Source organism: Zeus faber (assembly GCF_960531495.2).
Source record: "Zeus faber genome assembly, chromosome: 19".
Classification (NCBI taxonomy): Eukaryota; Metazoa; Chordata; class Actinopteri; order Zeiformes; family Zeidae; genus Zeus; species Zeus faber.
In genome coordinates, this window is record NC_137206.1 from 652,760 (window position 1) to 667,586 (window position 14,827).

Consider the following 14,827-nt stretch of genomic DNA (forward strand, 5'->3'; position numbering starts at 1 on the left):
AATGCGATCAGATATTTTAAGTTATTGTTCTACGTATCGATTTATTCTCATTCATTATTGTATTTATTGAATCTATTTTTAGATTTTCAGAAAAATCTGTACATTTAAATGTATTTCACGAATAGATATATAAATATTATTCAAAATGATCGTTTTGTATGTATGCCTATTTATTGATTGATTAATTCATTTTTTACGACTATTTGTTCGATTTTTGTTCCATTGAACCAGGAAGTCGGATTCCAGACACTTCCGGATCGTGTTGCTCCGTTTCCTCTGTTCTGTCCGGGAAAACAATGGCGCTGCGGTGAGCTCGAAGTAACGTGTTTGTCTGCAGGAGCTGAAGCCACAGAATAACCACTAAATACTTTAGAACCGAGCCGGACGCGTTACCAAATTTAAAAAAAAACCCACGCGAAGAGGGGAAGACGTTTCCTCCCCGGTAAACGGTGTGCGCCGCCATGTTGCCGTGACGTCCACCCCCCGCGGACTGGTTGTGTTCGGGCAGACGGCGGCAATGGCGGCTCCGCCTCCTCCCGATCCACCGGAGCGCGGTGTTGAACGCGGGCTTTGTTTTCCAATAGAGCTGAGCTGAAGTCTGCGTGTGGACTGTTTTATTCGAGCAAGGGGTGTTTTGTGATGTTGCTGCGACGGGGGGATGGTAGCTCAGGAGGTAGAGCTGGTGGTCTAGTCATGTAAAGGTTGCTGGTTGGATCCCAGGCTCCTCCTGCTAGCATGCTGTAGTGTCCTTGAGCAAGACACTTAACCCCTCATTGCTCCTGATGGCTGCGTCCGTCGCTGTTTGAATGATTCTAAGTGGCTTTGGATAAAAGCGTCTGATCAATGTAATGTAACGTAACGGTGTGGTGTGACGCCATCTGCTGGTGGAGGAGCGGCAGCGGCTCAATAAGTTAAATGGGTTAAAAAAAATATATATATATATATATATATAGATTTTTTTTTTTTAATTCAATGGCATTTTTAAAATATTTGTCTGTAATGTTTTCTTTCAAAATTTCAACTTCACATTTCCAGTTTTTGGCACACACACGTATATCATTATTAATTATAATATCATTAATTTAATCAAGAAACTTCCATTTCTTGTGTTTAAACTGTAAACGTTATGCATCATCAGTGCATTTGTGCCAGGAATTGCGGGCCCCGCCAGCCACAATGGAAACAGCATAGAGGAGCACAAGTACCGTAAATACATTGAACGGCTGTTTCTTGAAAGGTGGCAGCTGATAAAATATCAAATATGGGATTTTTTTTTTAAACAAAATAATCTCACAGTTTACCGCTTTAATAAATACCCACCCCGACCACTGAAAACAACACGCCCACATGAGGCTTGGACTTGGACAGGACTCGGGACATAGTGTGTAAAATGTTAGTAGTATTATCCACTTTATTCATCATTTTCAAATAGCTCACAAAAACCCATTGAATGTTAAGTTGAATTTCTCCAACACACCGGCTACATTAGTGGTAATGTTTTAAAGTAAACGGGAAGAAAACAAGTTACCGTTGGCATACACACAACCACGCACAACCACCCAGGCTAGGGCACACATCTAGTTCAGTCCAACAGTGTTAATATATATTTCCATTCTCTATTCACATAGCACGGTCATTTCTCCCCCCAAAAGACAACTGGCATTGTCTCTCCATCACAACTCTCTGAGTATCACCTCGCACATCCGGCTTCTGTTATTTGGCCTTTGCAATCCAATGGTCCTGCATTAGTCTCGTTTTAGTCAGGTTATGTTTTTCCAACAATAACTACATCAAGTTAAGATATTGTTGTAGCTGTAATACACATTAATGTTTTGCATTCCTGCATTCTTTCTTTTTTTGTTGTTTTGAAGTTGTCTAAAATCTTTGAACCGTGCTGGGCTGGCCGTGACTTGGCCTGCGGGCAAATAGAACATTGAAATACAAAACAGAAAAGGTTGAAAAGGTGCGGACGCTGCTTCTCCGCCCTCTTCCTCTGATTCAAATCGTTATTTTGCATAGTCTCTGTCGTTTGACTCAACGGATCCCAATCCCCTCTAGATTAAGGTGTAATGATCGGTACGTTCTCGTAAAATCCCATTAGAAATTCAATTACATTTGATTTTTTACAATTTCTTCTAGAAATTAAACCACATTCACGTTTTCTTGACGGTAAAAACAAAAAAAAATGTCAATAGCTGCAACCGCAAATAAACAAGTTGTTACAGTACATCCATTCATTGAGTTGTGTTATAAGACAGGGAAAGCTTTAGGTGGAAAAAGTTGTTTTAAAGTGCGTTAACAACCTCTGGGCTTGGACCCAAGAGGAACGGCGACAGGGTTTTGTACGATTATTCACATTCAAAACGGGCGACGGGGAAACAGCAAATGTAATAAACATGAGGAGCTAAAGCCCTAACAACCTTTTTATTTTATTTCTTATTTCAAATGAATCCCCACTCGCCGATACCATCATTGACATGAAGCCACAGGGGAATTTTAGGAGTGAAAAGCTGCGTGGCGGTGCATAGTTTGAACGCTCGTCACGCGTTCTGCAGCACCAGATTCCATGTGGGCTTTGTTGGTTTGTTGTTTTTCTCTTTGGTGATGGCAACGAAGCAACATAACGGATAGGCCCCGACACATCCTGCCACGCCCCTTTCTGTCCTCCTCACTCCACAATAAATACAATATTTTGAAATGTTTTCCAACCACAAAATGAAAAAAATAAAATAGAAACGGGACGACGAGCTGTTAGTCATTAAGGTTCAGAGCAAAGGAAAGCGAAATTGTCTACAAAATGTATTTCTTCTTGACGGCTTATAAGTCAATTTAGACGGCGGACGTGGAAGGATTTACCGTTTTCTTTTGTTTTGTTTTCTGTTGGAGCACCAGGGATTCCTTGTAAACAAAAAGAAGCAAAATTCTGTCAACCACGCCCGGTAAAAAATAAAAACAATAAAAATTATAATGTTTAAATTAAATAGTTCATGGTTACCATTAGTCGATGAATGAGAGCGAGACAGAGGGAGAGAGAGAGAGACATTAATGTGCTTATTGTAAACCAGTAAGACTAATTATTAGCTATGTTCTGAATATGAGTTTCTATATCCACAACGACAACCGCGATGGCAAGTAGCTCAACATGATACAAAGGAGGTCGAGGCCAAAGATGAAAAAGAAAACCCAATTATTATTATAATTATTATGATTATTATGATTATTATTTATTTTTTAACGTGAGATTGACCGGCACGATGCTCTGACACTGCACTGCTGGATCTACTGAAATAAAAGCCCTTTTCCTGGCCGGTCAACTTCAGTAACACCGGACGACTCCCAGACCTACTCTCTTTTTAAAAAAAACCCGAAAACATTACTTCCAACCTCGTCCCATTTGGGTTCCAGCTCTGCGCAGCTGCTTTTATCCTCTTTTTTTTTTTAAGACCACACACGTCAACTCTACAATGTTTTTTTGTTGTCACAATCTCAGAGAAGCTGAGTTCCAAATAAAAACAGCAGAAAAACGTAGCGACGTGGTCAGAGTAAGAGCGAGGAGAGAGAGAGAGAGAGAGACGTTACGTCAATTATTTGGGATGTGGGCACGTAAAAAGGTCAAACCCAGGGTTAGACGGGACCGCACCGGGCGTCCTGGGAGCGCGGGGGCAGCGTGGCACAAAGTAAAATGCAAAAGTCTGAGAAATGTAATATGTACACAAAGCCTGTCACTCCCCACTATAAAATACAGCAGCGCTCTCTGATTCTCTTGGCCAGACTTTTACTCTTTTTCTTCCCATTCTTCTCTTTGCTGTCCTCCATTTTCCTCGCCCGGATCTCCCGCATCAAGTCAAAGAACACCTGAGAAAAAACAATAAAAACAGATTTAGATAATTATTCAAATTTTCATCGCCAGCCTTCTTAAAATGTTGGTTTCCATCATTTTTATACCTCACTCAACACATGAGGAACATACTAGGAACATAGAACATAGAAACCACCTACCAACGCAATCCAATGGGGCAAAGGTACACATGTATGGGTATTTTTTTGAATGATTGGGATGACATTAATATCACAATTTGATTAAAAACACTTTATATGTATAATTGCCGTGAGGAAGCGACGCAACTTCCTGTTTCTAGTCTCTTGCGTAAGCAGATGCAGACAAGAGCCAATTTGCAGAAGTGAAAGAGTCGGTAAAACGCCTGAAAATGAAGCCTTTGAAAACATCGTTTTACCAGTATAACATATAAAAGACAATCTGAATATCTTATGAGTTCACCATTTACAAAAAGGTTTTTTAAGGCTTAAATGTTTTCCCGATTGGACTGTATTAAAGCACATGGTAAGCTGCAGCAGAGTGGTAAGTTTCTCAATAAACCCACTAATACCCGCTAGCTTCTATCTTTTCTCTTTAGTGGCAAAGGTCAGAATGTGTATTCATTTCAGGGACAAATGATTCAGCAGTAGTCAGGATTTTAACGCACGTTTAAGTTCCGGACATAATGTGAAACTAAACTGTTTGGGGGGGGGGGGGGTTGCACATGCCTGATATTAGGCATGAAGGTCAAGGCCGCTGCCAAGCTAGCTTTTAGCAGTTAGCGCACAAGCGGGCGTGGAGCTGTGTGCCAGACGAGGTGGGACAGACAGACAAGCGCTCACATCCCACCGGCTTCCTGGACCCCGAGACTCCTCCAAGTGCATACCAGAGAATATCACCCAGCAATCACAGCGGAAACATGACACCCGGCCAGAGCGCCGCCTTCATTCCACACCAGGAAAAACAAGGCGTAAGTCGTCGACTGACAACGGGAAAGGAACCAATCGCCTGTTTTAGCAGGTTTACCCGCATTTAAAAAAACTGAATATATGCGCTAATTATGGTGGGGAAATGGTTTAAGAGAAGACAATTTAGTACTTTATGGATCCCTTGTCGGGAAAATTAAGCAATAAACTTGCAACATATACATTAAAAAATAAAATAAATAATCCATAATGTTAGGAACCAACATGTTACGTCAGCGTGGATGCAGCCAAAAGAGCTGATTCGTGGAAGTGCAGAAGAGTCAACAAAACCCTGAAAAGGGGGTTTGACGACATTTTTTCCTACTTTATTAATCCCCAAAGGAAAATTCCAGAACAACAATAACATGTCGAGAGTATCTGAAAATATTGTGAGTGTCCCATTTTCAAAAAGGTTTTTTAAGGCCTAAACGTTTGCCCAGTAGGACAGCATTGAAGCCCAGTGAAAACCTGCAGCAGAGCGGTACGCTTCTCTTCAGTTCAGCAAGGTTGTTGCAATGAACGGCTATAAATGATGGAAAACATTTGAATAAGGCCTTGGTTGAAAAAATGATATATGGAACCCATCCCCTATTTACCCATAATGTGACCTTTAAAGTCTTGGTTCGGGCTTGGTCTGGCCTCCTACCTTGTCCACGTTGGCTCTGGTTTTGGCGGACGTCTCCACGTAGCACACACCCCACTGCTCCGCCCGGGCCTTGGCCTCCTCGGCACTCACCTGCCGCCGGTCCTCCAGGTCTGACTTGTTCCCCACCAGGAGGAAGGGAACGTTCTCATCCTCCTTCACGCGCAGGATCTGCTCTCTGCACCAACGAAGAAGACAACAGTGCAGTAAAATCTGATTCTGAACAAAATTGAGGTGGAAAATAATCAATCCAGTTGTTGAATCTTCATATTAGATCTACGAGGCCTCATGTAAAAGTTTGTTCCCACTTTGGTTGCCGTGCTCCAGGCTTGTGGGAGACACAGACACCACACCGGGACTCACGTACACAGATTTTTCGTATCACGCGAATGTCATGAAATAAAATAAATGCACTACAAAAAAAACACAACCCACTATTTTTATTGGTTTTGTTTAGAGAAACACAAAGCAGATCGTCGTATAAAGAATCCGTGATCAGCTGACGTGAGCTCGTGGAAACAGATCGTTCAGAATCCCGAATGTTTTATTCACAGAGATTACTTTGTCATTAGTTAATCTCATTATTTGACACTTTGGCCACGTCTGATATGAACATCTCACTTTTTAACATTATATAACAAAATAAGGAAAATCATAAAAGGTCCCCTTTAATATTGCACATGCCAAGCGTCCAAATTGCTCCAAATTCGACACTGCACGTCCTTGGGTCCCCAGTAATACACCTGGCCTGTGTGAAGTAGACCGGATGAACGGCTGCTGAGATAATCGAAGGACAGACCGACATTCCTGGATCATAGTTAGTGGTTAAGTGAAACCAACCCCCATACAAGGAACTGCTAAAACAAAATAGAAAGTACATGCCCAGATATTACAGCAAACAGAAACAGGGCGTCTCCGTGTATTAAGGGAGATGCATTACTCTGTTATTGAGGGAATTAAATGTATTTCTTTATAAGACAAGATTTAAGACCAAGAAGAACTACTTTTGCACAGACCCTGCAGTTATTACAGGAAACAGAAACAGGTCGTCTGCGTGTATTAAGAGAGATGCATTACTGTTTTTCGGAGATGTATTAGATTTAAATGTATTAATTTAAGACAAATTTGCAAAAGATAGACAAAGAAGAACTACTTTTGCACAGACCCTGCAGATAATACAGCTAACAGAAACAGGCTGCCTGCATGTATAACATGTATATGTTGTACTACTGTATTACTGCGATGTAGCAGAGAGTTCAATGTATTGTATTATTGTATTGGGGCAACGGTGGCGCAGGAGGTAGAGCAGGTCGTCCAGTAAGAGGGTGCCTGGTTCGATCCCCACTCCTCCTGGCAGCACGTCGAAGTAACCTCGAGCAAGACACTGAACCCCAAACTGCTCTTGATGAGATGGTGAATGTGAGGCATGTACTGTAAAGCGCTTTGAGTGGCCGCAAGACTAGAAAAGTGCGATATAAATGCAGTCCCATTCACCATTACAAATAACTTTATAAAATATGTCAAATCTGAACAAAATCCAAGAATTTTTTGACAACTACATATTAATACTGTGTAATTCAAATAAGTACTGCAGGTAAATTCTATATATTTGGGACAGAGAGGTATGTATCAAGTAGACACAGGGTTATGAACTAGAACAGCGGTTCCCAACCTTTTCCGACTCACGGCCCACTTGAAAATCTCAAAAGTGTTGGCGGCCACATCCGATCCAGAAGTAATACAGGAGCCAAACAGGGCGTTGTCAGAGAACGTATATTTTAACAATCACATGCATTGTCATACATACAGTGCAGTTGTGGTAAGAAAAAACAAACAAACAAAAAAGTGGGTTAAAAATAACCTTATATCTATGGAACTTTCTCGTCACATTAGTAACGGTATCTGGTAAGCGCTGGCTGAAAGGGGGCAGTGTTTTGAATGTAGCCTAAAGACTCACATCAGCGCTGATAAAACTAAGAATAACAGGAGCAGATGAATATGAAATCACTTCATGAAAAGCTGATGCAGCATGCCAGACACCACCTGCTTGGTGTCTGGCTCAAGGGACGATGGTCTCAGGAGAAGATCTGGATCAACATTCACTTTATTCCTGGATTTCGTCTTCAATGCCACAAGCGCTGAAAAGCCAGTCTCAGAGATACGTCGTGGGGGAAGGCATCAGAAATCACACAGCTCTGTTGGACAGATTAGGATACTCAGAAGCAACATGGAGCCAAAAGTTTGTCAGGTACTTCTGTGAGAAAGACAGTTTCAATGCGCTGTTGCAGGAGAGATCCACAGACCGTCTTTCTCTTTTGTCTCAGGCCTGCGAGGGTCTCGTCACTGTGGCTGGCGAGGGGCTTTTCCATCAAGCTGCACTGCACATCTGGGTTGGGGAAGTATTCAGTTTGGTCCTCAAACCATGCAGGTGCTCTTTGACGCGATTGATCACGGTGACAGGAAGCCGCATTTCTTCCTTTGTCAAAAATGGTCACTGCCCCTGTCGCCGCATAAAACGGGAAATAAAGGTGATTGCAGTGGACGGCTTTTGATGAAGTTGACTCTGACCACCTCACCTAGAACAGTCTGTAGATCTGCAGCATTTTCTTTACAGCCAGTCCTGCTCTGTGTACACTGCAGTGGACAGATGCTACCAGTGGAGCCACAGTGCTGGCCCATCAGTGCACGGGCCCCACACATTTGGACCAATCAATCCTGTTTAAAATTATCAACACGTTGAGAAAGTCAAAAATGGCCTCAGCGGTTGAACGCGGCGGCAAAGATTTACAAAAGAGAAACTGTTCTTATTTCTCTCCATTGTTTTCATACCTTACATAGGCAAGAAGGTTTTGACAGATTTGTGATGTCTGTCGATTCATCCAGTTGGAGCGCATAAAAATAACTCTTGTACGTTCGTTATCAGCTGTTCTGACACATTGTCTGTCATCTCGTCAATCCTGCGTTTGACTGGGTTATCAGACAATGCGATGAGGCTGCTTGGCTTGCACGCATTCTCTCCCAACATCAACCCCACGATCATTTTTGTGGCAGCGAGAATTAGATTCTCCCCGATTGTATGTGGCTTACAAGGCTTGGCGATGGGTCGGGCGACCCGATATGACGCTTCCACTGCCTTTGCGTTCGCTGTGCCTATACGTGACGTTTCCATGACCATGCCAATCCTCCCTGAGTTTATTATCGAAAAATTCAAGCGGCTTGGACATGTCCTGTTGGTGTCTTGTCTGGAGATGAAGGTGCAGTTTACATGGCTTCAGAGCTTCGTTTTATAAGATCTCGGAACACACCACGCACAGCTTGAACGGCAGCGACGGTTCGTCTTCTGTCTGTCCAAAACAATCCCAATGATAAATATTCAGCGCTATATTTTATCAGAACCTTTCTTTTTTGTTTGACAGGTGGGACTGTCCCGCCTGTACGATGTCCTGCCTGGACTTGGCTTGTGGATGATGTACCAATGTCTTCATTCCTTTTCAGTGTGCCTGATGCTGCCAACCATCCATTTTGATTATTATTCAAAAATGTACAGGTGCACGTCCTACGTGGTCCGACTTGAATGTCGTACGCCTGAACATAAGTTCCTATCTATCAGTGATGATGCATTTTTGAAGGTTTTAAAGAAAAAGAGAAATTATTATTATTATACCATGAAATTATTATTTTTTTTTTTTTAACATTTAAAAACGTTTTTGTAATTAATAGTTCTGTATTTATTTTTTCCATAGAATCTAAGTGTTTTGCCCATAATTTGGCAGCCTACCTGCAATTTCCTTGCGGCCCACCAGTGGGTCGCACACCATAGGTTGGGAATCGCTGAAGTAGATGAATCTATGAACTGTTTTAAGTTTTCTTCAATTCAGATAGCAAGGTAAGAAATTAGGAACTAGAATAAATCCAACCATTATTTTTCCTTCAGAACTTGAGACAGGCAGGTAAGTACGAGGGTTTCCATGGATTTCTCTCTGCAGTGAAGTATCAGGTTCCAAGATAGGTTTCAGGTTTTAGAAAAACCTGAAAATGTCAACTCTGGGAGCATGAAAACATGAGTTCTACAAAAACAAATGACTCAGACAAAAAAATGTTTATATAAAAAATTAAGTTAAATTAACCCCATGAATTCAATTTTGAGACTATTTAGTGACTCCTAAAGCGTAACCTTTGTCTATAAGACTTGAAGTACTTTCAGACAGCCTGCAGATATTACAGCAAGAAGAAAAGACATTTGCATGTGATGTCAAACACACTCTGTTACACACCAACAATAAAACACACACACGATCAAAATCACTTACGAAAAAAAAATAAAATAAAAAATAGAATAATTCCACATGTCTGCCTGTGCACCTGAAGTCCACCGTAGCAGCGAAGGACTCCAGCTCGGTGATGGAGAAGACGCAGAGGAAGCCCTCGCCGCTGCGGAAGTAGTTGTCCCTGATGGCGGCGTAGTCCTCCTGACCCGCCGTGTCCAGAATGTCGATCTGCACCTCCTCGCCGTCCAGGACCACCTTCTTCCTGTAACTGTCCGCCTTGGTGGGCTCGTAGTCCTCCACAAACTGGACGGGGAGACAAACCAAACAAATGAGAGAGCAGCACAGACGAGCGAGGGAAGTGACAGAGGAAGGGAAATAACGTTTTATGGCCCAAAACTAGGGATGTACCAAACTGTGTTTTAAAGTTTAAATCATTGTAAATGTGTGTGTGTGTGTATATATATATATATATATATATATATTTTTTTTTTTTTTCTATTATTTATTGTTATTGCCTATTTGTTTTTACGTGAGCTGCTGCTAAACCACACTATCCATTAGTTATCTATCAATCCAGCCATCTATCTATCTTACTTAAGTACAGACGTTTGTTTGGTAAATTATAGTGAATTTTTTTTTCTTGGGTGTGAATTCTGATATAAAATTATTAATCTGAATTTATCCTTAAGGACAATTAACTATTTTAGCATCTACCAACCTTGTATCTGAGATTAGAATTTGTGCATTAATATTACAAAGGGCCATACAGCTGTTTGTTGCATGTCTCCACCAATCATTTTTTCATTTCCCCGTCTATTTTTTCTTCTTATAATTGTAAATTCTCGGCCTCTTGAGATAAACATTCGAGCCAAGAGGGTTTCAAGTTTGTATACAAAGGACAGTTTCCTCCAGGGACGCTATTTTTCAGAGACATACCATTTAATTTACACTTTTAACTGGATTATCAGAGACAGATTATCCATCAAAATTGAGTTTCAAGTTGTATGCGAGTTGATTTTCATACCATTATGTAATGCATGGAAACCAATGGCTCTCTGGATGGTCGGGAGGGAAAAACAAAAAACAACACGGGACAAAAACAAAATGTGGTACGATTTGGAAAAACGATTAAATCCTGCATCCGATTCATGAAAAATAAAATGATCCTTCAAATGGGTCATACTCATGAAACCACCATAAAACATTTCCCAAATTATATGATACAAAATATAAAAGCACACAACACCTAATATATGACCCACTTAGTTATTTTTAACTATGATAGTATTTTATTAATAACCGTATCGCGTCTGGGCAAAAAACGGTGGTTAGGGTGACTACATTACCGATAAACTGTAGCTTCTGATATTTTTGAAAGAAATGTTAATATTATTAATATTAAATAAAACGATAGAAGAAGTTAGTGAGGGAATGTATCGATGGAGTATACATTTTTGCACCGTCATTGTGTGTTCCGCCGTTTTACCCGACGCTAAAATTAATTTTTTTGATGAAAAACCACAGAATAAACACTAAAATAATGTCATAGTTAAAAACAAGTGGGCCATATAGTAGGCGTGTACTTTTGTGTATTATTTAAATTGATTATTTCACATTCTGTGTGAAACATGCGTCAATTCATTCGGGACGTGTTTTACGGTGCTTTCATGAGGACGCAGCGCGCTCACCTCGTCGTACATGAACTGGAGGGTGAGCGCCGACTTGCCCACCCCGCCACTGCCCACCATGATCACTTTGTGCAGGGCCAGCGAGTTCTGGCCTTTGGGCTTTGCAGCTGCCATGGCTCTGCACGCCGAGGAAAGCCTGGAGAAAGACAGAGAGAAAGCGAGAGAGAGAAAGAAAGAAAGAAAGAGGGAAAGGCCGAGACGGTGAAATCAGACCGCAGCTGGAGAGAGAGAGAGAGAGGGAGGAGTGATATTCCTGAGGGAGAGAAGGGAAAGATAAAATTACAAGTTAGGTATTTCAGTTCTCCAGGTTGCATCATATTCTAACAACGTGACGACACTGTGCAAGTATGAATGGGTTCATAAAAGTCAGAAATAGGGATGTTTACAATTAATCGATTATCAGTAAATTGCTAATAAGAATTGAATCGATTACATTTCAAATTAAACACTTGACTGAACAATCTGCGATCTTGTTGTGATTGTATAAAGGGGAGTTTAAAAAGCTGCCACTTTCTCCTTTGCAGTCCATCACTGGAACGGCAAGGGGCAAAAAATATATATATTTTTTTTTTAAAACAAAAACTATCGATTAAGGAAGTTCCTTTAAATTTGCACCCTAGTCAGAAATGTCTCCCGCAGTAAAAAGCCAGAGAAGGAACAGCGATGCTATCAGATACAATCAGAGGATGAAACTTTATTGATCCTTGGGGATTAATAACTTTTCTTTTATCAAGGGTCCTGTTTTTGATACGCATTAGGCCAGGGGCCCATTTGTTAAGTTTTACGTCTCTGGTATCCCAGCCTTTGTGATGATCTGATTTAGTGTTTATACTCTACACCAGTGATTCTTTAGGGGGTGCTCAGGGGTCTGTTGTACTTAGCCAGGCAGTCCGCAAAAATTAATTTGGAGAAGAAAAACCTTAAAAGGGGTACATCGTTAATTTTTTAAAAATATAACATTTTCATGCAATATATACGTGTATAATTCTCCTCTTAGACCAAGAAATCCTGCCATGTGCCTGTCTCTCATACATTTCTCTTGATTTGCATTTGATATTTTGTGTCGCTACGATTCTATTTGTTAACTGAATTGATATTAATTGAACTGATTGTTTTTAATATTCTGTATTTTGAAATGGTGAAATGCAAATATTTCTAATACATTTCCCTTGAATGAGGATGAACAAAGTTTTAGAACCCCTGTTCTATACTACACTACAGTGAAAGTATGACCAACATTGTCATTATTGGACATTCTCAAACGCTGCGAACGTCCTGGAAATGCATAACGGCGAAGATGAACTATTAACCATTTGGCTGGGGACCACTCTGAAACCTCTTGAAGGACCCCCTTGGGAGGCCTCCGGACCCCACGTTGTGAACAACTGTCAAAGAAGCCAATATTTTGAAAACCATGATGACTATTGGTTGTTTTTACATTTTACATTTACATTGAGCAGACGCTTTTATCCAAAGCGACTTACAATTGTTCAATCACCGACGGACGCAGCCATCAGGAGCAATGAGGGGTTAAGTGTCTTGCTCAAGGACACTACAGCATGCTAGCAGGAGGAGCCTGGGATCGAACCAGCAACCTTTAGATTACTAGACAACCAGCTCTACCGCCTGAGCTACCATCCTCCTATTGATGCACGGTTGTGCATCAATACCGCCCCACACCCTGTCTGCCTGAATATGTCATATCTAATAATAAAAAATTAAGCAGCAACATTGCGTATGCATGCATGCTGAACAAGCATTTCCATCTGTAATTCCAGGGCTGTGTGGAATACTTGATTCTGATCGGTCTATCAGCAATCAGACGTCAGTTATTCCTGATGACCGCCATCGTGGGCAATGGCAAGTGCTTCCCGGCGCTGGTTCTCGTGAAAGAACCGAAGAGATTATTATGGATATGTACAATTTAACATTAATAACAGTATAAAGGTTGGGGTCATACTCCGGTAAATGTCATTTTGCTGTTGCTGCAATGTTCGCTACGCTGGTGTGGACTATTTTATAACAGCGGAAGCTTTCAAACTAAGCACACTGGTTTCCAAATTAATATTCCTTATCAATGCATCATTTTATTTCGTAGGTAGGTGCCACAGTACAGAATGCCAGCCACCGTAAAGTTCTGCAAGCCTGTAATTATGGCATAATAACCCCCTTCAGACTGAGAAATGATCCAGATCAGCCTGTCGGAGTTCATCTCTATTTCTCACATACATGACTCGTGCAAAACAAAGTCGGTGGTGTAATAATAAATAATAATCAAATACAAATTAGAAAGAATATACAGACCTACACAAGCAGAGAGACATGCATGTATGCAATTATGTGTGCATGTCGAGGTCATTTTGCGATAAAGACCAGGCTGTGCTGCACATTGGCTTCAGCAGCCTTTCTGTTTTGTTTTCCTGCCGAGCTCACCGACGTGTCACGGCCCTGATGATCTGGGCGCACAACAGGCCTGGTGTGCACCAAAAACAACACACAATGGACAATCACCTCAATTCACACCAACCGAGACGGGGTTTAAAGGGTTAAACCGGTGGTCAAGACGCCGGACCGGACCGGACCAGCTCGGTTCGATCCACTGGCCCGGCTCGCGTTCATACTCCATGTCCATACTGGACAGACAGTTTGCATTCAATACTAACTAGTTTTACTTATTGTAAAACTAGTAAGTAGATAACTGCCAGTTATCTGACAATATTTCAAACTGATCAATAATGGTGGCTGCGGATCAGCTGGTTAACTGGATAACCGGGCAATTTATACACCGACTGAGACGGAGACCATGTTTCAAGGGTTGTACTTAATAATAATATTCGTTTTTTAAATACGATATTAATGACATGTTGTCTGTCAGCTTAGCCGTGTTGTGCTAAGTAGCTGGAGGGCTAACCAGCGCAGGCAGAAACAGGTAGCCGATGTCAACATGCTAGTAGGCTCAAGCTAATAAGCCATTAGGCAGAAACCAACGGGCTACGGGGCTAATGAGACGGCGGACGAAAAACCGGCGAAGGTCAACCCGGGCTGCGGTCGCTGCGGAGGCGGCAGCGCTTACCTTGGCGGTGCGCGCAGTGAATGGGTGCGGTGATCGGGGTCGCTTTGTCGCTAGTCAGCTCATGCTAACTCCGCGGCTAACTGCTAGCAGGCTGCATGTCCTGCCGCTTCCTGCTCCGGCGTCTGACTGCCGCTGCTGCCTTCAAGTCGCGTGGGAATTTGCCCCACTCACTACCTGCTGCCTCCGTAGGATAGACGTAAAAACGTTTCTAGTCGGTAATCTTCTGTGTGGCAAACGTCGTATTCACGAATTAAATATATTTATTGATTGTATATGAACACTCACTCATTACCAACCTTATGTCTATGGAATGTGCCCCTGAATATAAGTTTAAAAAGAGCAGCGGGCGGGTGACGACTTGAACGCAGCATCA

The 14,827-nt window shown here is 41.7% G+C and overlaps 1 protein-coding gene across 2 annotated transcripts; it reads right to left on the minus strand.

Annotated features, from left to right (window-relative positions):
• Positions 1 to 1,388: 1,388 nt before the first annotated feature.
• ralaa (v-ral simian leukemia viral oncogene homolog Aa (ras related)) lies at positions 1,389 to 14,572 on the minus strand. 2 transcript variants are annotated; one of them, XM_080019832.1, is made up of 5 exons: positions 14,455 to 14,572; positions 11,382 to 11,634; positions 9,788 to 9,996; positions 5,429 to 5,603; positions 1,389 to 3,855 (listed from the first exon to the last, which is right to left on the minus strand). In XM_080019832.1, the coding sequence occupies exons 2-5, from the start codon at positions 11,493 to 11,495 to the stop codon at positions 3,733 to 3,735; spliced, it is 621 nt and encodes a 206-aa protein (XP_079875958.1). In that variant the 5' UTR covers positions 11,496 to 11,634; positions 14,455 to 14,572; the 3' UTR covers positions 1,389 to 3,732. The 2 variants fall into 2 exon arrangements, with proteins under 2 accessions (XP_079875958.1, XP_079875959.1); XM_080019833.1 differs by having other exon boundaries at positions 11,382 to 11,517; positions 14,455 to 14,529.
• Positions 14,573 to 14,827: the final 255 nt, after the last annotated feature.

Excerpts from the sequence above, each read along its gene's own strand:
- ralaa (XM_080019832.1), bottom strand. The coding sequence starts at position 11,495 with ATGGCAGCTGCAAAGCCCAAAGGCCAGAACTCGCTGGCCCTGCACAAA. Across the intron at positions 9,997-11,381 it reads TCCAGTTCATGTACGACGAG|TTTGTGGAGGACTACGAGCC; the intron begins GTGAGCGCGCTG and ends CTCCCCGTCCAG. Across the intron at positions 3,856-5,428 it reads CCAGAGCCAACGTGGACAAG|GTGTTCTTTGACTTGATGCG; the intron begins GTAGGAGGCCAG and ends GTTTTTTCTCAG.